The sequence below is a fragment of the Dromiciops gliroides genome, chromosome 4, assembly GCF_019393635.1.
Source record: "Dromiciops gliroides isolate mDroGli1 chromosome 4, mDroGli1.pri, whole genome shotgun sequence".
NCBI lineage: Eukaryota > Metazoa > Chordata > Mammalia > Microbiotheria > Microbiotheriidae > Dromiciops > Dromiciops gliroides.
Genome location: NC_057864.1, coordinates 19,233,273 through 19,257,914, shown reverse-complemented (window position 1 = coordinate 19,257,914; position 24,642 = coordinate 19,233,273). Strand labels below are relative to the sequence as shown.

General features: G+C 40.3%; 1 protein-coding gene across 8 annotated transcripts in view; it reads left to right on the top strand.

Moving 5' to 3' along the window:
* FGGY (FGGY carbohydrate kinase domain containing) overlaps positions 1-24,642 on the top strand; it is a 559,614-nt gene that overhangs the window by 243,735 nt on the left and 291,237 nt on the right. For all 8 annotated transcript variants that reach the window (XM_044002606.1, XM_044002608.1, XM_044002603.1 and 5 more), the window contains one exon: positions 5,988-6,103. In XM_044002606.1, the coding sequence (XP_043858541.1) occupies positions 5,988-6,103 (116 nt within the window). The remainder of the gene's footprint in view (positions 1-5,987; positions 6,104-24,642) is intronic.

Below are 24,642 nucleotides of genomic sequence, written 5' to 3'. Positions count from 1 at the left end.
GTTTCTTACTAACTGTGTGATTTTAGACAAATCCAAAAGTTCATATGATATATTATAGGTAAAAGCAACTACAGAGAACATATGGTCCAACCCTTTCGGGTGAGAAGACTGAAGACCTGAGGGATGATAGGACTTCTTCTAGGTCACTGAGGTTAGTTTTTCTCTCTGAGCCTCAGTTCTTTCATTTTATAAAATGCGATATAGTTCATAGACATAGAAAGTCTTTTCTAGCTCAGTATCTATTATGCCAGGGTGCTGTAAGTGGAATGCATTGAAGAGGTCTTCTAGTTCAGATTCCTTATTTTGCCAAAGAAGAAAATGAGTCAAGGGAGGTTGTAACTTATCCAAAGTCAGGCAGGTAGTTGGTGACAGAAGTGGCCTTATAATCCATGCTGTTAACCTCTAAATCTAGTTCTCTTTCCAGTACCACGTGATACTTCGGCGAAGGTGTCTTTTTCTTAAATTTAATGTCAATGACAATAGCTTGCAATGACGTGGACCATTAAAGCTATGAGATGACGTCACACATGTTGTTTGGTTCTCAAGACAATCCCTTTAAGTGAATAGAGCAGGGGTTAGGTCAGATTGTGACATAGTAAAGAGGACTCTATATTTGAAATCCAAAGACCTGGGATCTAATCTAGCTCATGTCCTTACCTCTCTGAGCTTAGACAAGTCACTTAACCTCTGTGGCCTTCTATTTTGTCATCTGGAACATGAAGCAATTGGGTTAGACGGCTTCTAGGGTCCCTGCCAGCTTCAAATCTACTGTTCTATAATCTATAAAATGAGGAGGTTAGACTAGGGAAGTTCTAAGGTTCTATAAAGAGCCCTTTATTTATTTACTGTTTAGAGCACCAATCCTGGAGTAAGGAACACCAGAGTTCCAATCTGTCCTCAGACACTTACTAGCCATGTGACCCTAGGTCACTTAACCTGCTGAATTCAGTTTCCACGTCTGTAAAATGGTGATAATAATGACATATATCTCACAGGGTTGTTGTAAGGATCAAATGGCATGATAATCATAAAGTGCTCAGCACAATACCTGCCACACAGTAAGTGCTATATAATGTTAGCTCTCACCTTCTTCCTTCTCCTCCTCTCCTCCTTCTCTTCCTCCTCCTCTCCTCCTCCTTCTCTTCCTCCTCAGACACAACTAAACAATAACAAAAAGCCCTAAATTATTTTGGAGTCCATTGGACATTATCTTCCCCATGGAGATGTGAACATTTTGAGGACAAAAACCTTATCTTTGCCTTTTGTGGCACACCCAGTGCCCTACACATAGTATTGTCTTTAAATGAAGTGAGCAGAACCAAGAGAACATTGTGCACAGAGACAGCAATATTGTTTGATGAAGAACTGTGGATGACTTGACTATTCTCAGCAATGCAATGATCCAAGACAATCCCAAAGGACTAATGTTGAAACATACTATTCACCTCCAAAGAAAGAACTGATATTGATGGAACACAGACTGAAACAGGCGATTTTTTACTTTCTTTCATTTTTTTCATCATGTTTTCTTGTACAAAATGACTAACATGGTCATGTTTTACATCATAAGATGTATAACCCATATCTGACTGCTTGCTGCCTTAGGGAGGGGAGAGGGGAGGGAGGGAAGGAAGGATAAAAATTGGAACCCAAAATTATAAATAAAAATCTTTATGACATTTAAAAAAATACTTGTTGACTGACTGACCATGAGACTTGGAGTCAAGAAAAAACCATCATTCCTAGCTATATTTTTCTAGACTTCACCAGTCTCTGAGCCTCAGTTTCCTCAGCTCTAACAGGAGAATAATAAACCCTGGTAAGTCCTTTAAAGGGCTGTTGTAAGACTTTGTTAAAAGGCAGCCAAGGGCCTTGCAGACTTTAAAGCAGATATATCAGCGGTGGCTGATATTATTCTTTCCTTGGCCCATGGTGTTCCTCAGGCCAGATCACAGTGGGAGTTCATACCTCCATAGCACCATTAGACAACATTCTCAGTGTGGTTTAAAAAAAGAATGTTGAACTGCCTGGTGGAAGGGGGGAGGGACCCCACCCCCAATCTGCATTTTCTTTCCAGGCCTTTCTCACCAGTGCCACACTGTCACAGTCCCATCTGACCATTTTATCAGCCCCACACTCCCCAAAATGGCAACCTAACATAGCCCTGGGCTATCTCATAGCTTACACTAGTTTAGCCTGTCAGAAGCTTGTCAGCAAGTCCTGAAGAAGCCCAGAACCGTTACCAGGAAAAGTGACCTCTGACAGACACTTCACAGGAACCATGCTGCCGGACAGGAAGCAGCCAAACAGACCCATCTTGTTTCTTGGTTTATCCAGTTTGAAGTTGGGTTCAGGTCCCTGGATCTCCCTGTGGGTTGGGTCTTTGAGTCTTCAATTCCTTAAATCAATCCGTTGTAAAGCCTGGAAAATCAGGGCCATTCTCATGACTGTGTTGGACTGGAAGCTCTGGCCAGGCATATCTCTGAAATTTATTCCTCTTTCCCCATCCCCCCCACCCTTGTACAGGCATTTCTGTTATTCACTGGCTAGTTCAGCTGAGACTGTCCAGGTTCTGCCCTCATTAGAAAGAGAACAAAAGGTTTCCCTGGAAAGTGTGGAGCTTGAAATGTAAATACTGTGAGTGGCATATAAATAATGCAGTAACACAATCATAGCTTTTTACAAAAAAAAAAAACCTCTTTGGAGAAATACCCAATAGAGCCAGGGTCCCTGCAGTCAGGCAAACTGTAGGTTTTCAGTGTATTTTCCTTTAAGCCTAAGTAAGCAAGTCCAAAGTTCTTCTTGTTCCTGGCTAAACAGCTTTAAGGACTCAATTAGAAGGTTGGGATTTTTACAACTGTATTCCCTTTATGTGTGCCCAGTATACAAAAACTCCTAATAGCTCAGAAATTTGATCTAGTAGAGTCTTTGAATGGGTGGGGCTCCAAGAAAGGAAGATGGAGCTGGGCTCTCATCAAAGATCAAAATTGACCTAAGATTGAGGAAATCCAGAGATTGAAGGTCCCTTAGAGACCATCCAGTTGCCACCTTCATTTTACAGATGAGGAAACTGAGGCTGAGAGAAGGGAGGGGCAACTTCTCCTGAATGACACTGCTTGGCCTGATCTGAGGAAGACCATAGGACTCAGAAAGAACGAGAGCAGTTAATATCGAAAGAGGCGCTTTGAAATGGGCCTTCCCTCTCTTCATTATCTTCAGTTTCTTCTGTATTTATCTGGTTCATACATAGTCATGTGAAAATTAGCTTTCTTCCTAGACTGAGCTCCCTGAGAGCTGGGACTTTTTTTTTTTCCTTTCTCTGCATCCCTATGATCAGGACACATAGTAAACACGTAATAAATATTGTTGACTTGAACTAAGTAGGGGAGGAGGGGGAAGAGGAGGAGGAGGAGGGGGAAGAGGAGAAGGGGAAGGGGAAAGGGAAGGGGGAGGGGAGGAGGAGGAGGAGGAGGAGGAGGAATTTCAAGGCCCAAGGAAGTGTGATCCCAGTTAGCTTTCTATATAGAAAGGGCTCTGGGGAGTTGTTTTATGAGCCATCTCAAGCTTGAAAGTACTGAAATCATATTAATTTTCATTCCCATATTAACCCCTTCCCGAATACTCTTATTGTGGAGATAGCTTAATATAGTGGCTAGAGAACTCCATTTGGAGTTAGGGTGACCTGAATTAAAATCCTGCCTCAGATGCTTGCTAGCTGTGTGACCTTGGGGAAGTAATTTAACTTCTCACAAACTTTGTTGTTTTTGTTGAGTCATTTTAGTCATATCTGACTCTTTGTAACCCTATTTGGGATTTTCTTGACAAATATATTGAAATGTTTTGCTATTTCCTTCTCCCTCTCATTTTACAAATGAGGAAACTGAGGACCCTTGCCCAAAGTCACACAGCTAGTAAGTGGTTTAGGCCAGACTTGGACTCAGGAAGATTCATCTTCTTCACTTCAGGTTCAGCAATCTATCCACTGTACTACTTGGCTGCCTCAAGTCTTTCAGACTTTGTTTTCCTCATTTGTAATATGGAGATGAAAATAATAGCACCTATTTCCTAGAGCTATTCACAGAATCAAATAAGATGATATATGTGAAGCATTTTGTAAATCTTAAAATTCCATATAAATACATCTAGCTACTCTTAATATTGTTAGTTTTGATCTGTGATGTGGATTTTATGAAATAATTTGCCTCTTTGAAAAGAATAATGATATCGAACATTTTCTGATTGAAGCTGTAACACAATCCATTTCAGAAAAAGGTGGTGGAGAATTAATAGATGCCAGGATGAATTTAATATATACCAAAGGGGAAAAAAGAAACTGTTTCCATCTTTATATAGTAAAATGATCTGAATAATATATATGCAGACATAGCTGTGAGGAACAATATTATGGACTAGTTGTGGGGGGAAACACTTAACATTGAATCTAAAACCTTGGTTTGGAGTCCTAGATGCCAGGTACTTCCTGTAGAGAGGTAACAATGTTTTCCCATTGACCAATCAATGGGAAAATAATACTGACCAACCATGGGCCCCATCACCCTAATAGATGCTACATGAGGTAGGGAGGATGAGTATTCTGAGGATACACGATAAGTATGTTGAAATCATATGGAAGTGTTTCTGGACCAAGGAAATATCAAGCCACAGAGTAATAGTAGTGACTGACAAATTACTAGATTGTTACCACTGGTTAGAAGTGATGAAAGGTCTCAGGTCCAAGAGAGGAACCAAAGGACCTTCCATGAGTAACAGTCAGTCACATGACCTCCACTCATGCCGGTGACCCCAAGCTCACAGATATCAAAAAAAGGAATCACGCAAATGGCTGGGCTCTACAGATGGGCCTCTTTCCCAATTGCCTTATAAAAAGAAGAGGAATAGGAACCGGACCTAGCTCCTCATTGACACAGGGAGTCCTTGGATGACGAAACTCCCTCTTCCAATGGAGATCAACACCTTCTCTGCAGCTCCCTCATAATCCTCAAATTTTGCCTGGGGCAGTGACTTGCCCATAGAGTCACCCAGACTGGATGTTTCAGGGTTTGGACTTGATCCCTGGACTTCCTAGCTCTTAGGCTAGCTCTCTACATTGTATAGGCATAGTTATACATATTGGTTCCCCTATTGAAATATAAGTTCCTCCAGGGCAAGGGTTATTTCGTTTTTGTCTTTGTGTGCCCTTAAACAGTGCCTGGTGAGCATGTGATGAATGCCTTTTGGTTTTATTTATATATATATATATATATATGAATGACTTAAATCTATGTCTTCTGACCTAGAATTTGGTTTTATTGGGATGGTGGCATCATATAGTTGAAAGAACATTGGATTTAGTATCAGTGGTCTTGGATTTGAATCCTGTCACTGGATCCTTCTCTAGGTCTCACTTTCCTCCTCTGTCAAACTAGGGGACTGGAGTAGATGCCCTCAAAAGTCCCTTGTAGCTCAAAGGATATAATTCCATGATCTCCTATGCCATGCTCTCTCAGGTCTTTCCATGTTATACTCAACTATCAGTGAATACTTGAACCCAGTGAGTAAACTGTCTGAGCAGCTCAATGACAGAAAGTACAGTACAAAGGGAAGAGATATGGAAGAATAAACACTGATACTTGATTGTCACAACCTACTTGATAAATGCTGATATATCTCAATTCATAGCACATGTAAGATTGGCTACTGATTCTATTTATATGAGGTCAACCTCCATAGGCTCAGACAAGGGTAGTGACTTGTCCAAGGTCACAAAGTGAATTAGTGGAAAAATAGTCCAGGACCCTGGGTCTTCTTGCTTCCTCTGGTGGTATCTTTTTCATTGTCCTATTTGGGGTGCTTTGGGCAGGAAGAATTTGACTGTCATGTGCCCAGGGGGTTAGGTACCATCTTAGAATATGCTGAACTTTGAGTCAGTCTGAGAAGCCCACGAAAAACTCATCAGTACTCATAACTCTATTTCATTATTTCCTCAGATCTCTTTGTTCCTTGGTGTGCAAATGGACCTATTCTGCAGACAGTGGATGGGATGACAGTTTCTGGAAGATGATCAATCTGGAAGATTTTGTGGCTGATAATTACTCCAAAATAGGTAAAAAAAAATGAATGAAAGAAATGGTGTCATGTATAACACATATGTTTTATATATATATATATATATATATACACATATACATGGATGACACACATATATGTCTATGTATGTATCTTTTATAATATACTCTAAACCTATAATTTCATTGCTGTTGGGAAGTCCTGGAATTGGGCAATGGAAACCCTCCCCATTGAATGTGAAGCAGTAGTTCTTCTGCAAAATTAAGAACTCTAGGTGTGGAGCAGCAGCACCCCACCTGGTGGCCCCCTTATAGAGAATCTATGCAATGGGAATGAGAATGGCACAGATTGGAAAGATCTGGCTGGGTTACAAACTGAAGTGATGGAGTGGACACTCACTATAATAAGTACATTTGAAAGCTGGTATTGGTGAAAGAAATTCTGGGCAGGAAATTTTCCACAGTAAAGATGAAATCACAGGTATGGGGCAAAAACAGCAACAGCAGCAGCAGCAGCAGCAGCAGCAGCAGCAGCAGCAGCAGCAGCAGCAGCAGCAGCAGCAACAGCCAACAATAGATGCATCTACACGTAATATTAAAATACAGACGTTTAGGCCAGAGAAAATTATGCTTCTTTGAATAAAAGATACTACTCTGTATGAGCTTCATTCAAGCTGTTTTCAAGATCTCAGATTTGGAAGGGATTCCAGAGGCTGGATAGTCCAAATTGTATTTGAGGAAGCAGCCTGATCTCATGGAAAAGCACTGACTCTGGGATCAGACCACAGGAGTTCAAATTCCCCCTCTCGTTCTCTCTACTTTGTGTCCCCACACTAGTCACTTAATCCCTCTGTGATTCAGTTTCCTCAAGTGTCAAATGAGAGTTGGAATAGATTATCCTTCAGGCCCCTTCCATCTCTTGATCTTGGCTAGAGCCCTCTCTGAAAATCAGCGAGTACTATTTCTGGGTCCCATGAACCAAGATAATCAACTTTCAAGTTGTGTCAATGCTGTGTTGACATAAGGGATTCCTGGGATAGTTACAAGATAACCCAAGTGGCATTCACATCATTTAATCAGCCTAATTACTCAGGTTAAGCTCTTGTAATTGACTCAACTAAGAACAAACATCAAATGAAGTCAACCAGTGCCTACTATGTGCTGGGTACATTAAAGAGCCAAGGGGCAGTCTTTTGTGGCTGAAAGAGCCCTGGCCTGAGACTCTTGGGAAGCCTAGCCTGATTCTACCATTAACTAATGATTAGATAGAAATGACCATCAAGGGTTATTAAACATCCCCTTGCCCCACCAGTACTTAGTAGCTGTTTTGTGTACCTGGGTAATATCACTCAGCCTCGCCCTCTGTAAAAGGAAGATTAGAAAGGGGCATCTAGGTGCTGCAGTGGTTAGAGCACCGGCCCTGGAGTCAGGAGGACCTTAGTTCAAATCTGGCCTCAGACTCTTGACACTTACTAGCTGTGTGACCCTGGGCAAGTCACTTAACCTCAATTGCCTCACCAAAAAAGAAGGGAAGATTAGAATATCACATTTGGACTATTTTATTTGCTTGGTGGTTGGCCTCCCTACCTCAAGCTTCTGCCCTCCATTCTCAATTCAGTTGCCAAAGTGATCTTAAAGCCCAAGTTTGACCATGTCACCCAACACCCCCATACTCAATAAACTCCAGTGTCTTCCTATTATCTCCATGTTAAAAAAGAAACTCCTGTGTCTTTTAAAACTTCTCACAACCTGGTCCCTTCCTTCCTTTCCAGCCTTCTTACACTCCACCTCCCACTATCCATTCTTAGTGCCATTGCTGTGGGCCTCCTTGCTGCGCCCTGTACAAGGTACTCTATCCCCAGCCTCAATGGTTTTTCAATGGTCCTCTTTCATGCCTGGGATGCTTTCCCTTCTCACCTTTACCTCATGTCTTCCCTGGCTTCTCACAAAACTCAGCTCTGCAAGAAATCTTTCCTTGTCCTCTCCCCACCCACCTCTCCTTCCTTTGCTGGTGTCTTCTTCTCTGAGATAAATGTGGCATAGAAATGTTAGCCACTCTTAGCTATGGCCTCTGAGCCCAGTATACATGAGAAGTCAACAACCATTTCTTAAATTCTTACTATATTCTAGGCACTGTCCTAAGGCAGGGGGTACAAAGAAAGGCCAAAAGGAAAGTGAGGACTGAGTTTGAAGCTTCTGTTCGAGGCCAAACTTCTTGGCAGCATGCTGGGTTCTCATAAAGTACCCTGTCTGTAAACAAAGATGCTCATGGCTGAATTCATGTAGATGTCACCCATGGAGTGGCTTCAGTTCCATGTTAGGAACTAGGCCTTTTGTAACCTCCGTCTAGAGGCAAGTCATTCTCAATGACAAATCCAGTAGTGTGTGCTTTTTGTCAGTCCTTATGGTTGCTCTGTGAAGTATGTCTCTTTGTTCCAGAAGGATGTCTCTAGTTTTTTAACCTGTTTATCATTTGCTCTGAGAAAATCTATCAATCTTTTTTCCTCTTTTATATTGAAATGTTCATCTTTCTTTCTTTCTTTTGTGAGAGCCAAAATTGGATATTTGGAGCATTAAACTCCCCCTTTTAACTTTTCCCTTTTATATATATCTTCCAGACCACTAAGAAAAAGAAGGCTCTGAGCTTTAATCTGTGAGGGATTAGTTTTTATTGCTTGGGAATTAATTAGACGATAAAAGGTGATACCAATTAGGGAAATAGAGAAGTAGAAATACAGATGAATGACCTTAGATCTAAACTTAGTCTATTTTCCTTTATAAAACTCACTGAATCCCAAACTGCCCGCCAGGCCAAGAACCAGCACACCCAAAGCTGAACACCAACCACATGTTTCTCAACTCCTCTCACCTGCATGTACCGCCAGGGCTAAGTTTAGCAGCCAGAGAGAGAGAACTTCTGTTCCTGCCCTCACTTTTAAGTCCGTGTACCGGAAGTTCTTTGTGTTCTCCTCCCCAAAAAAGGAAATCCTTCAAAAGCCACTTCAGTAGCATGCACAATCGCTCAAATGATTCAGCTAAAACTTCTGATATATGTCTTTACCACAAATAATTAATAATTTTTACCACACTTTCTTTCTTTCTTTCTTTCTTTCTTTCTTTCTTTCTTTCTTTCTTTCTTTCTTTCTTTCTTTCTTTCTTTCTTTCTTCTTTCTGTTCATCTTTCTGTTGCTTCCTTAGATTGCTAATTTTATTGGGGCATTTTCTAAATCAGTCACTGCCCATTTTACTGTTCCAAAAATGTAAGTTATTATTGTTATTATTATTATTACATAATTATGTTTTTCCTCACCTGGGAGTTCACTATATCCATGGAAACATAATTCTAGTTGCTATCCCCATCTCTATTATTATTATTACTATTATCTCTGTAGCTAATGGAGGCAAGAGTAATGGCATTGTCTAGTATTCTTAGCACACTTGGGGATCTGTACCAGTGTTAATTCTGGTACTTGAGGGAAAAAAAATACACACACACACATATACATACACAGACACACACTCATATATATTCATCAAGTACCTTTTTATTTATATATATGTGTGTGTATATATACATATATACACACATGCACATGAGCATGCACACACACACACACACACACACATATTGCTTACTACAGCATCTCTAGGCAGCTTTTTCTCACTTAAGGCTCAAGTTTAATTAGTATATTAGCCTTGCTAATAGAGCCATACCTACAGGAAGCAGTCATTAAATGTCCATAATGTTAATCTACCAGAAAATTTCCAGGGTAACTTTATTAGATTTTCCTTGTTAATTTAATGGACTTTTAATGGATGTCCTAAGGAGACACATCGTTAACCAGAATATTGCCGTATGTGAATTAAAATCTGTTCCTTTATCAAAATTAATGACGTGAAATTTCCTTACATTCTTAGCTGTAGTATTCTCAATCTGTTCTTTCCTTTTGGACATAACATGGAAGATACTTCAGAGATGTTGGTTTTCAGGCAAGGGTTTCAGAAAAATCTCCTGATGGCCCCATTCAGAAATGTTTTACTATTTTGGGGGAGTAATTAGAAAATAAAAACAAAAAAAACCATGACTCTCATGAGCCTGCCCATGAAGTGTTAAACATTTCCAATAGAGTCAGTGCCTGTTGAGATGGAGGTATAAAGGCGCAAAACCTTTTAGCAGATTTGAGCATTCAGTGTTGTAGATTTCAGTGTTAATACAATTACCATAATTCCTTCCATATGCAGCTTTTAGCAAATCCTTTACCAAGCACTGAGAGCTCATGTAGTAAATAAATGCTTTACCAGAAAACTGAACACTTCAGCAACTGATGGCCTCATGGAGGAATATTTTTGAAATAAATTATTTATGAAGTGTAAGTTAAAGATCAAATGCAATATTTATATGGTGCATTTCAAGGACGGGGCAAAGCAATTTACAGTGTTAAGTAACGAAACATGCATGTTTCTAGTGATACAGTATTTCTGTTCAAAGTCATCTTTTGTCAAGAAAGCATTTTGGGTAGGTCAGTATGGGAAAGCACCCTACAGAATCAGACAATAAGTTTCAGAAAGTTGAAAGAACTTAATGGAATTTCTTTCATAATTAAAACATTCTTAGAACAACTTAATATGTCAAAGCCCAATAGAAAATTTAAAGCAACTATCATATGACAAAGTCAATCTGCATTTCAGTAAAATGAACTGTGTCAATAAATGTTGACATTTCATTCTGGAACCATGTAATTTGGGCTCCATTATCATAAAAAATAAGCCAAACTAGGAAGAAAAGAAGGACAGAGTAGGTACAAAGATCCCTATAGGAATCAGGTATCTGGTAGTTTACTTTTTTTGTGGGAGATCAATTCAATTTGTATAGACTTCTTTATGTATATATGCTTAATTTAAAGAACATACAATAACTTTTGTACATTTATATACAGCCTTTGAAAGAGACTAGGCTAGGAGTCAAGAGATTTGAGTTCTAGTCCCATATTTTCCAATAATTATCCATTTGATCTTGGGTATGTAATTTCCTCTCTTTCCGCACTGTCTTCTTACAAACTTTTCTTCTTCCATTTATAAAATGTCGGGGTTGGAAATATATACTCACCAAGATCCATTCTAGATTCAAAATGCTATAATCACTTACATTTTTAGAGTTTTTTAAAGGTTATGAAATTTTCCCTGTAAATTATAAGAGAAGCTTCTGATTGGTTCTCTTGGTCTATGAGAAAGTCTCAGTCTGGCATATGAGGAGAATCCCCCAGGTCACCCCTGATAGTATTTACAGTGGTCTTGTGAGGTGGGTGGTGCAATATCCCAATGTTATAGATGAGGAAAGTGAGGCATCCAAAGGGGAAGTACCTTGCTTATGTTCCTTTACCTAGAAAATGATGGAGAAATGATACTGACCAAGGTTACCTGATAGAAAGCGCGCTTCTCTCTCTACTCTACCATTCTGTCTGTGCTCCTAGACCTGTGGCCTGCCCCTTCCCAGAATCATGAGTGTTCCATAAGAAGGGGGAAGATGGTGAAGTCTCTGGCAAAATGCCTGACACGAGGCACTTAATAAGTGCTTGATCCTGGGCTCACAGATCTAAGGTTGGAAGAGGCTCAGGGGCCACCTAGTTCAACCCCCTCATTTTACAAATGGGGAAATTGATTGATCAACTGATTTGCCTCAACTTGCCTCATTCTTTGTACTGGTCACCTAAGATCTCTGAGCCTTCTTGTTATTTTCTACATACGGGACCCCACTTTCATCAGCTGGATGATCACTGTTGAGGCTCATGGCTTTCCTGGCTTCCCTCAGGGCACAATGGAAAGTTTACCTTCTGTAGGAGATCTTTTCTGGTCCCCTTAGCAAAACACAACTTCCTCCCTGAAATTACCTTCCATCTACACTGTTTGTAACTTGTATTTATCTGTTTGTTTACATTATTTCTCCCATCAAAATATATACTCTTTGAGGGCAGAAACTGTTTTTGCCTCTTTTATCACAGGACCTGGTATATAGTAAAAACTTAATAAATACTCATTGACTAACAATGCTTAACTGGCATTTCTGCTAATAAAGAGTTTTCATAAGAGAATCAGAGGAGCCAGTTGGTGCTGAAAGGCAGAGGTCATTCTACTTGGCCCATTTAAGAGGTGACGTGACTTACCTGGAGATGCTCAAAAGATCCCTGAGGAAGAAACAGGGATATCAAGGGAAGCACACCAGGATAGCCCAGTGATCTCCATCAATAGGTCCAGAACTGACCCCTTTCACCCTTGAAAGTTTACACCCCAGGATGGCACCATGAAGCCTTCAGGCTATGGAAAGAAGAGGGGACCATGATAGTCTAACGTTCTGGCATGAGAGGAGCTAAGATGTTTTACAGAGAGGAATAGAGCCAGGGATCAGAGACTGGAGATGGAGAGAACCTTAGAAACCATAAGTACAATCCTCTCCTTTTGCAGCTGAAGAAACAGACCAAGAGATCTTAGGTGACTTGTTCCAGGTCACGCACTAAGAGGCAGAAATGAGATTCAAACCCAGATCCTACAAATCCAGTGCCCCAGTGAGGTCCCACTTGGGTCAGTCTGATTATTTTTCCATCCCTTAGGTCACAGGTGAGGAGATGCCAACTAGCTACTCAACTGGAAGTTTCTGGGTGAACTCATCCAGATATGGAGAGGGAAAGAGAGAGTGCCAGGCAGGAAGGCAGGAGGCAATGGCCAAGGCATGTCCAGCTTCTTGGATGGAAAACATGAGGTCTGGAAGGCTTTCCCCACTTCAATTCTGTTTCCTCCTCTTTTTTTGTTGTTGGGTTTTTTTGTTTTGTTTTTGTTTTGTGGGGCAATGGGGGTTAAGTGACTTGCCCAGGGTCACACAGCTAGTAAGTGTTAAGTGTCTGAGGCCAGATTTGAACTCAGATACTCCTGAATCCAGGGCCGGTGCTTTATCCACTGTGTCACCTAGCCGCCCCCTCCTCCTCTTTTTTGACACACAAATCTTAGAGTTGCCCTTGTCCACAATTAAGACCTCAAGTGTAAAATGTGGAGGTGGGATCACAGGGCTTCTGTGGGCCCTTCCAGCGCTAAATCCAACAGCCTGTGACCCTCTACCATTCCCAAGGCAAGCTCGCAGAATATAGGACTGTAGATGAAGAACTGGAAAGAGCAACAGCCCATCAAGTCGTAAGCATTTAAGTGCCTGCTGTATGCCTGCGATAGGGTGAAGTGATGGGGATTCAGAGAGAAGCAAAGTCAGCACTTGTCCTCGCTTCCTTGTGACACAGAGTCGGAAATGGAGGCCAAGGAAAGTCCAATGACTTGCCCAAGGCCACACAGAGAGTAGGTGGGAAATCCGCACTTTGAATGCAGCTTATCTGGTTTTAGGTTCAGTGTATTTCCTTCTGACCTGCCTATCTGCCCAAACCATGTCCAGCCCTTTACAATCCAGCTCCTGACTTAGAGGACCCCCATGCTTATGGTACCTCAGTCATAAGGCCCCTCTTAAAAAGAATGGTTGTTTGTTTTTATTTTCCCCATTAATAGCTCTGGGACTTTAAGTCAATCAACAAACATTTAACATTCAAACAATCAAAAAATTTAAAAAAACCTACAATGTGCTGGGCTCTCCTAGATATAAAGGATATGAAGACAGAACTGAAATGGCCTCTGTCCTGAGAGAGCTTAAATCCTAGTGAGGGAGAGGATAAAGCACAGGCCCTGGATTTAGGAGGACCTGAGTTCAAATCTGGTCTTAGATACTTGACACTTACTAGCTGTGTGACCCTGGGCAAGTGACTTAACCCTCATTGCCCCACAAAACAAACAAACAAAAAATCCTAGTGAGGGAAGGAGGAAGACAATACATAGACTTTAAAGTATTTGTAAAACATAGGGATGTGGCCCAGGCCTGAGATTTCCTATAGAGCATTCTCACTTGAGGGAATCTCCCCACCCATGCAGATTGGCACCTCACTTGCAGCTTAGAGAATTGCTTAGAACATTGAGGGTTGAGTGGCTTGCCCAACATCACACAACCACACTGGGCCAGGGGGTGGCTCTTGAACCCAGGTCTTTCCGGGTCCTGATTTAGCTCTCTGTATATTACACTATGCTGTCTCACATACAAATTAAATTTGAGACAAATAAGGTGATTTCAGGGAGGAGGCTCTGGCATCCAGGGGAAATTGAGAATGGCTTTGTATGGAATATGGCCCTTGAGCTGAGCTCTAAGTGAAATCAGGAATTCTAAGAGATGAGGAGGGAGTGGCTTCCTGGCACCAGGAGTGGCCTGCACAAACCTACAAAGATGGGAGATAGAGAGCCAGGTGTGAGAAACGCCAAGAAGGCCCATCTGACTGTCATTCCACAGAGAAGTGGCCACTGTGGAAACAGAGATAGAGCCTGAAGGGGAAGGAACTGTTGTTTTCAGGGCGATCTTGGCTTCTCCATGGGAAGTGGTTCTGAAATTTTCCAGGCCAAATCCTTTGCCAGTAACCCCCAAGGTAACAACTCTCCTCCCACAGTTCCCAGTGGCCCTTCAATTCCCAGAAGTGCTCTTTTAGCTGATGGTCCTTCCAGGAATGGCCTGGCCAAGCCAGCGGGGCTGGTTTGTAGGGACAATTGCACTGTCCTTCGAGGTAATGCATTTCAGATGTTGGTGGGTACTGGACTTCATGACTGCTTTCTACTTTGGCCGGGAGCTGTTCAGAAACACAGGCAATTATATTTAGGTTTATCCTTTTGTTTCCTTGAAGTTACAGAGAACTGCAATTTTGGAGCTTTAAGCAAGCTCAGTCAGGGCTCGCTCCTCCAGGGTTCTTAAGCTTATTGATATCATGAGCTCCTTGGGTAGTCGAGTGAAGCCCATGGACGCCTTCTCAGCGTAATGTTTTAGCATGTGTAAAACAAAACACCAAGGATTAAAAAGGAAATAAATTGCATCAAAATGCAGTCATCACAATATTCTAATAACCTCAAGGACACAGACACCCAGTCTTGAACCCCCAAACAATCCAACCCTTTTCTTTTTACAGATGGGGAAACAGAGGTACAAAAAGAGGAAGTTGGCTTGTGGAGGCTTTACATGGGGTGGTAAAAAACAAAACAAATAAATAAAACCAAAAAAGAACCTTTGGTTAGAAGAACTTTGGTTAGAAGATCAAATTCTGCCTCAAGCACTTCCTAACAGTGTGCCCAAGCTAGGAAAGACATCTCACATTTCTGTGCCTTAGGTTCTTGATCTGTAAAATGAGATAAAAACAATTGCAGGGACCACACAGCCTGGCTGTCAGGATTCAATGGGATAATACACTTTAAGTGCTGTTACAAATGCTGGTCACTGTTTCCCTTCAGTTTCAGAATTCCAAAATACCAGACTGGGAGGGGCCCTCAGGGACCATTTAGCATGGCCAACCCCAGAATAACAATCCTCTACAACATTTCCCCCTTTGCTTGCAGACCTTTAGTGAGGAAGAATCTTATGACTTTCCGAGGTAGCATAAATTCTTCAGCATTTTCCTTCTGGAGATAGTGTGACAGACATTTTACCACTTGAAAATATTATATAAATCTCAGTTATCTTGACTCTAGGCAGCAGCAATATGCTGGAAGGAGCAGAGGCTCTGAGGCCAGAGGACTTGGGGACCCACCTCTGGCACATACAACCTGAGTGACCTTAGGGGATTGATTTCATTTCCACTTGCCTGTGTTTCTTCACCTGTAAAAAGAAAAGTTGTACAGATTACTTCTGAGGTCCCTTCAAATTCTTTTATCTGTCCTCCTATGACCCCAAAACAAAATTAGAGGGAAAGTCATGTAGTTCTGATTTTCACAGAAATACCTTGGAGGGTTTTTTCTTCTTCTTCCTTCTTGGGAAAACCTATATTCTTCCTGGAGCAGCTAGGTGTTGCAGTGGATAGAACACTGGCCCTGAAGTTGGGAAGAACTAGGTTCAAATCTCACCTCAGATATTTATTAGCTGTATGACCCTGGGCAAGTCACTTAATTCTCATTGCCCCGCAAAACAAACAAACAGACAGACAAAAAACCAAGACCATCTACAGTGGTCTTGATATATATCTTGCCACTGGACCCAGATGGCTCTGGAGGAGAGAGTGAGGTTGCTGACCTTGCATAGCCCTCCCTCACTTAAATCCAATTCACTGCAAGTCGTGTCATGGTCCTCTTTGGGAATGAAGAACAAACAACAACAATGTCCCTCCAAGGTTCGGTTCAAGTGAAACTTCAACAAGAGGACTAGCCTAATGTCTTGATTTCCCCATTTGTGATCCTTCTCAAAGGTCCCCCTTAATTCAGTGTTCTCTAAAAGGAGATTTTTTGCAGATGCTCAACATTCTTGCTTCTATATAATACCTTAGTCACCTTGGGGTTCATAGTTCAACCACGTAACAAATTCCCTTAAATTCCCCAATTCCTGGACTTGACCTTGGAGCTAAACCATGCCCTTAGCTCTGACCATAAGACCCAAGAGAATACTCTTCATTCTTATTCCTGGCGGTTCTGAATGCAGCACCTCTCTAATTTACCAAAGCAAGGGAAGCTTCCTTAGAATCCACAGCCCAGGCTTATTGATAGTCACTGGGTCAGACCTGAGCTAGGCTGGCCAGGAGGTGCCACATGTTCTCCTCAAAGGTGCAGGGGTCTAGCTCCAGACAGGGTGATCGATGGATTCTAGAAGCTGCCCTGCTAACCAAGGAGAGAAAACTCCAGGAGCTAGTGAGTCATTGTCCTGCCTCCCCAGCCCCCCATCTGCTTTTGTGGTGAGAAGCAGCTGGGTTGATCTCTTTGCGGTATTATCCAAACTAGAAAGACATTAAAAATTCCGTTAAATTTTCATACCCTTTTAGCTGTTGAAGTGAACAATCTATTTCAGAAAAAAAAAGACCTTCTCCATTTTCCTGACTCCCTCCTTACTTCAGGGACTCCTTAAGGGACCAGGTAACGATTTGAAGATGGATAGGAAAGCTTTATGTTTGGCCTCTCTCTCCCTCACCCCCACCTTTTGACCAAGGACCACAGCATTTGTCTTTAAATGGAAAACATTGCCAGTGAATTCCTGCTGTGTTCCTCCAGTGGATTTGATCTAGTCCATTGTTTTTAGATAGGTCTTGTTGCCTGAAGGCTTTTCCTTTCTTTTTTTTTTGGGGGGGGGGATAAGGGAGTGGAGAAGAGGTAGGAGGGAAGGATGGGGAATAATTCCTCTTTTCCCAGCCTGCAAAGAGTCTATGCAGTGCAGCCAGCATTTAAACAGGAGGGATGAGGTTTGTAAAGCAGCTTTAAATAAATGTTAGACATTACTGTTATTATTGTTACAAAGGGGCAGCTGGGGGGGTGGGGGCATAATGTATAGAATTCTGGGCCTGGAGTCAGGAAGACTCATCTTTCTGAGTTCAAATCTGGCCTCAGACATTTCCTAGCTGTGTGACTCTGGACAAGTCGTTCAATCCTGTTTGCCTCAGTTTCCTCATCTGTAAAATGAGCTGAAATGGAAAATGACAAACGACACCAGTATCTCTGCCATGAAAACCCCAAAGAGGGTCACAAAGAATCAGACATGACTTAAATGACTGAACAACAACAAACATTGTTATAAAAAAAAAGTCAGCTACCAACTGGGGTCCAGAATCAGTGTAGAATCTCCACATATTCTAAAATCTTTCTGGCTCTAAATCTATATTCTCATAAAGGATAACTTGAGGCTTGAGAGCATAGATGACTAGAAGAATGGGTGTCCCCTTAAAATGAATAGGGAATAATGAAGGAGGGTGAGTTTAAGGGAAAATAATGATTTCTAGGTCAATGCCCAGCATGATAAGTGGACCCATCATGTCATATACCAGGACTCTGTTTGATATGGATAATTGACAGGGAAAAGGGAGACCATCTGAAGATTTAAAATCAAATATATGGGCAGTTTGACCTCATGATCCTAGTCATTACTTAACAGCTAATGTATGAGTTTTCTTGGCTCAAATTTCTTCTTCAGGCCATGTCATCATATTAGCAAAGCACTAAAAAAGAAGTCAATCCTTGGTGCAGAGGGAGTGGAGTGGGAGGAGTCCATCTCTCCAATGTAGGAAAAGCAGGGTATAATGTAACAAACAATGGAACCCAATTCATTTTAGTTAAAAAAGAGAAAGAGACAGAGAGACAAAGACAGAGACAGAGACAGAGACAGACCTGGGTTCAAATTAGGGCTCAGACACTTAATCTTTGTGTAACTTTCGGGAAATCATGTGCCCTCTCTGGGTTTCAGTTGCCTCCTCGTCTGTAGAATGAGGGGTGGTTCTAGTGCACCCCTGAAGTCCTGCTAAGCTCTAACATTCCATGTTTCTTTCTTTCTTTTTTTTTTTTGGTGAGGCAATTGGGGTTAAGTGACTTGCCCAGGGTCACACAGCTAGTAAGTGTTAAATGTCTGAGGCCGGATTTGAACTCAGGTACTCCTGACTCCAGGGCTGGTGCTCTATCCACTGCGCCACCTAGCTGCCCCCACATTCCATGTTTCTAAAGGTTATGACCAGTTCAATTGAATACTTCTCACCCAGTTCCCATAGTATCATAGACAGAGAGGAACATGGGAATTTGGAACTTGAAGGAATCATAAGATCCTAGATTTTGAGCTAGAAAGGATCTCACTTAGCTATCTAGTCCAAGTCCCACATCTTGTTGGTAAGGAAACTTAAATTGCCTTGGCTAGGCAGGATCATGCACTGAATTACTTGGAAAGCTAGACTTGGAATCAGGAAGACTTTTGTTCAATGCTGGCCTCTGAAACTTTCTAGATATAGGATCTGACGCTAGTCACTTTGAGTCCTCAACTTTAGCAAAATGGGTATTATAATAATACCTAATGCTTGCTCACATGGGGCTAAAATGAGGAATGTGTATAAGGGCCTTTGGAAACTGTGAAGCGCTATAGAAATGTTCATTCCTACTGCCATGTTCTTATTTTTTTCAATGGGGGTCAGACATGACCCTGAGGTATTATCTTCCTATTGTTCTTTCACATTTGGTATTCTCTGGTCTCTTTTATAGGTGGATAAAATGAGGGATTTTGTAGTTGAATAAAAGTATGAGGATATCAGCTCATGTTTGGTGAATCTCCTATAGACTCACTGAAAACCTCTTTGGGACAACTCTGGTAGCTGCCTAGGCCACACAAATAATGTGTGCCTTGTCCTGTTCCCATACTGTTTGCATTTTTCCACTAGGGCTTTAAAATTTGAATGCCTTTTCTTCTATGCTTTCTGAAGATTATGAATATTCAGTAGGGTAACATTGATTCAAAACAGTGTTTTTAAACAAATTAATGTTTTATCTTGAATATTAAATGTTAAATCTTTGATGCAACTAAAATTTATTGATGAAATTCTCAAGAATATTTTTGGGGACTGTGTAATGCAGAGATTTTTCATCTCTGAGTTTAATGAATGATAGAGAACTTTTTGCTATATTCTTGTTATCTAAACATGTCTTTATAGGTATTCTGTAGATGCTAAATGTTTGCAATATACAGTAATACTCTGCAAAATTTCTACTATTTCTTTGTATAATTTTCAGTGATCCTTAAATCCAAACTCCTTAAATATAATTTTTCTACAATTTTTGGTGATAATGACCTTATCCTGGATTGCTACTATAAACTCTATGAAAGGGAAAGAAATAGGAAGGAAGGAAGGAAGGAAGGAAAGAAAGAAAAGAAAGAAGGGATATTACTAATAATATAATTGTCTTTTTCATATTTTTCATGGGGTTGTAATAGAAATGGTCCAGGGATAAATTATCATACCACAATTATTATTTTATATTTAATGTTCTTCAGAATATTACACAGCAAGTCAGATAACTGTTTTGGTAATTAAATGAAAGTATTTGAGTATAAGCAGATCCTCTAGAGGCTTGCTGAAAGCAAGTTTAGTATAATTTCAGTAGGAAAAAGGATTATGGGGATGACACATATGTTATCCTATTCTCAGATTATTTTCATCTCCTATACTAAATCTCTGTGCTTTGAGAGCTTTTTGTAACATGTATATTAGAGATTGTGAATATTTGGTATGACAAAGTACATTTGAAATGTTAAGTTTTTATACACAGACGTTATGTCCAGCCAATTGTCAGCAGAAGTAGGGTCTTTGATAATGGTCTTATTCCAATATAGTTTATTGTTTGAATTCTTTAGAATATTTGACATTTGTTCTTAAGTTTGAATTTGTTCTTATAGCTGAATGTTTGTTCTGTATCAGTTCCTGGAAGGTAGATAGTTTCTGATCTGTAATTCTAACCTCCAAGTAATTCTTTGTTAGGTATTCAGCAGGTGCTGAATTATAGCCTATGGTAATGTATTGCCCAGTTTCTACTATTTCCTTAAAAAATCTATATTGATCACTAAATTCCAGGTTCTTAAAAGCAACCTTTCTACAATCTGTGACAGTGACAAATATCTGGGTTCTTAGACTGCTTTCCTGGCTCCATTCCTGACTCTCTGGACTTTTTTCATCATGCCTCTACATGGTACCTTCTGTGCATCCTTCCAACTTTGCAGCTCCCTTGTATGTTTGATCTTCTCCCATTACAGTCTAAGCTTCTTGAGGGCCAAGACTTTTTTGCTTGTATTTGTAGTCCTAGTGCTTAGCCTGGCATCCAATCTATAGTAAGTGTTTAATAAAGGATTGTTTTTACCTTGAGTAACTCACCCACTTGCTTGTCATTTCTTTGTAACACAAAGGTGTGGAGAGAATTTTCACCACATATCATTGACTGAGTTAGTATGGATGTTACCTATGAAAGACCCTTTCATTCCACTTTAGAATTTTAGTTCTCTTATGGGTTGTCTACAGGAATAAACCACTTTCAGTTAAACTACACAGATTCAATGCTACCTGTTATCAGCCTTTGCTACTTCTTACTGCAGTGAGGTCTGTTTATTTCTAAAAGTATTTCTGTAAATTTCTGACTTTCTGATCATATGTTCTAAGTATGTCTGTCTATCCCCTTCCTCCATTTTGGGTAATGAGTTTTAATAATTTTATCACTACCTTGGGAGGATAGACCCTGAGTCTAGTTAAAATGCATGTATTTTTGTTAGGATATTCTGCAAATCTGATGTGGTTCACATGGTATAATCCAAAAGTGTATACAAATACTTTTTTATTGTTATTCTCATTTTTCTCATGGTTATTTGACTCTTATGTGGCAGATATTATACAGTCTTCATTGTCCTTCTAGGACTCTGCTCTGACTGCCATAGCTAAGTCACGTATGGTATACATTGTCCAACACAATTTCTATTCTCTACTGTTTGAATGAATATGTCTGTTTCTTCACCTACATGTAGACAGATGTATTTGTGTACATTTCAATAGTTAACTTATTTAAACTGATGATAAATCACAGTCTGATTTACAGAGTTCAGTTTTCCAACCCACTGAGTCCTAGCTAAATCCTTCCATCACCACCCATTGGCCGTTAGAGTTGATTTCCCCTTGCTTTCGTCAGCATGGCTATAAAACTGTGGGAAGAACAGGGAATCTCTGAAAACCAGATGTTGCCTGTGAGATCTGCTCTCCTGGGTAAACGGAACCATTCAGAGAGCTAAGTTTATAGACATGCATCATCAGGGGGTTACAGGTCTGTAAAGTCGCTTATTACATTTATTGAGATTCTTACCATGATCACCAGCTGCGTCTTTTCTTCTCATGTCTTTGGACCTTTTAGAACTATTTTTTAAAACACCCTCATGCCAGAACTTACTGTTAGCCCATTCAGGAAGACATTTGCAGGGAGGTTTTCATCACAAGATATAGATTGTATGAAGCCTCTGTCCCCAGACACAGTGCCGTGAGCTGTATAAATACTGTATGGAAAAATGCGTTTGCATTGTAAACACATCATTGTGGATGCATAATGTCCATTTTCTCTTCAAGAAAATGTTTAATGAAATATTAAAATAGGTTCTTAAGCATAGGGTCTTAGTAGTAACAGATAAATAATCAATCAACAGGCATTTATTAAGCACCTATATGCCAAACATTGTACTACGTTCTGGGGAAAGAAAAAGAGAGTCCTTTCCCTCAAGGAGCTTATAATCTAATCAGAAACACAAATTGCCCATCCCATGTACCACTAACTGGGAGAGTCTGAGTGTCATTACTATTCCACAAATCTTTACTAAGTGATAGTTTTATACAGAATACTATAGTGGGCACCAGGCAGAATGGAGGAAAATACAGAACTTTAAGAAGATTCAAGATAGTTGCCCTCAAGGATGACAAAATCTCAATTTCTTGGTATTCCAGTGAATCTAAATACATGATCTGCTCAATGTGGTTACTCACTCCCATGGGGCAGATCTCAACCTTCTCAACTATTACAATTCTTGATCATGTCCTCCTGTCCGGTATATCCTCCCCTTTTTCCATCTCAATTATTCCAAATGTCCTTGTTCTTGGGTTTGAGATGATGAGCCCACTGCCCATCAGCCCACAGCTGATCATTTTCTATCTCTAGATTGCCACTGGAAGAAGTTGAGTGATTTCCTTGAATGGCATTGTGTAGTTAGCAGTTGGGCACATGGTATGGGCACTGTTCATATTTGCTACCTGATTGGGCTACCTCCTTTCAGTCGAGTTATCTATGATGAATATCTTAACAGCTTTTCTGCACCTTATTTGTTAATTGATGCCCCTTGAATTTACTTTCACCATCTATCAGTCCATTGTCCCTCATGGGTCTACAATTCCAATTCTTAGGTGTCCCAAAGCAAGGGTAGCCCAAACAAGGTCACTGAGTTATAAATCTAAAAGTGGAAAAGATTTCTAAGGCCACTGAGCTCAACACCCTTATTTTATAGAGGAGGATACAGAGAGTCAGGGAGGAGAAGTGATGTCCAACATTGCACAGTGGTAAGAATCAGAAGTGATTCTGGTATTGAACCCAGGTCCTTCAGTTCCAAGGCCCAGGCTCTGTTTGCTTTATGTGATTATTGTTTCACTAGTACCTTTGGTTTTTCTTTTATATATGTTTTTATCATAAGGGATGACTCTTTGGGAGCTTGAGGGAGAAAAAGTCTGGAAAATGACATTGATGGTAAAACAAAAAATATCAACACAACTCCTGCTAAAGGTGCCCCATTTACCCTATTAAAGCCAAATGATTCTTTAAAATGGTCAATGCAATATATATTCTCTCTTCATTTCCTTTGAGTCACTATAAAGAACTAGTATGCTCTCAAATATTCCGTGGGATAGCCTGCCTTGTCCATCCCCATAGCTTCATCAAGGATGTCCTCAATGAGTGTGCCAGATTATTCTCAACCAGTTTGTGGGAGATGGGAAAATGGGCATATAAATTGGTAGTTTTAAAAAATTTTGTCACTTTTATTGATTAAAAAAAAAGGGTTGTGTTTTTCTTCTCCCATGCATTTAGTTAGTTTCTCTTTCAGATATCCTGAAAAATTGACCCCTCAATATTATTATCTCCATCATAGATCTTCTGTATATAGAATATCCCCAAAGTCTTAGTGTAGTTTTAAGCATTAATAGACTTTTGGGACACTGATTTTAGCTCAGTGGGGTTGCTTTGCCCATCTTTGTTTTCTACAGTGCCATCTCTGTTTTTCACAAGGTTAGAGTCCAAATGTGACATCTTCAATGTCATTGATGAGTAAAGGACATTGTTTTTGAAATATTGACAGATATTATCCAGAGGGGAAGCCAGGTGGTTCAATAGATAGAATGATGAATCTGTAGTCAGGAAGACTTGAGTTCCAAATCAACATCAGACCTTACTAGCTGTGTGACCCTGGCAAGTCACTTAACATCTGTCTGCCTCAATTTCCTCATCTGCAAAATGGTGATAATAATAGAACCAACCTACCAAGGTTGTTCTGAGAATCAAATGACAGCATTTGCAAAGGGCATTGCATAGCTTAAAACCTTATAAAAGTGCTATAATTGTGGTTTATGTGTTTATGAGAAGCAGAATGGCATGCATAGTGAGGAAAGATAGAAGAATTGTATTGAAATTCTGCCTCAGGTGCTTCTCTGTGGAACAAAGGGCAGATTACTTAAAACTTTAGCCTATGTGTCCTCACCTATGGAATGGGGATAATAATACAACCTATCACATAGTATTGTGAGAATCAAATGAGAAGAATTAAAATGGTATATAAATGGCAGTTTTATAAATTCTTCTAGTATTATACTTAGGTGTTCTTCGGATGGTTTGGCTTAACTGGCTATTCAAACCCGTTTTCTATAAACTGGTTTTTCCCTGAACCACTTCTTTTTGTTTCATAAGATATTGGTCAAAATCTTCTACCACATGTGGGACTTTATAGATGTGTTTATATTCTAAACCTCTGTTGTCCTTGGCTGGCATAACGTTTTGCTTGGCAAGACGGTTGAGTGTTCATTGGCAGAGGTGGTATCTCGGTTGTTTTAGTCTTATCATCTGCAAAATTCTTTTTATAGTGGTCAAATTTCTAATAGAGTGTAAGTTCTCCAAGGACAGGCTCTTGTTTAATTTTTGTCTTTTTCTTTCCAGTACCTCATGTGGTCCC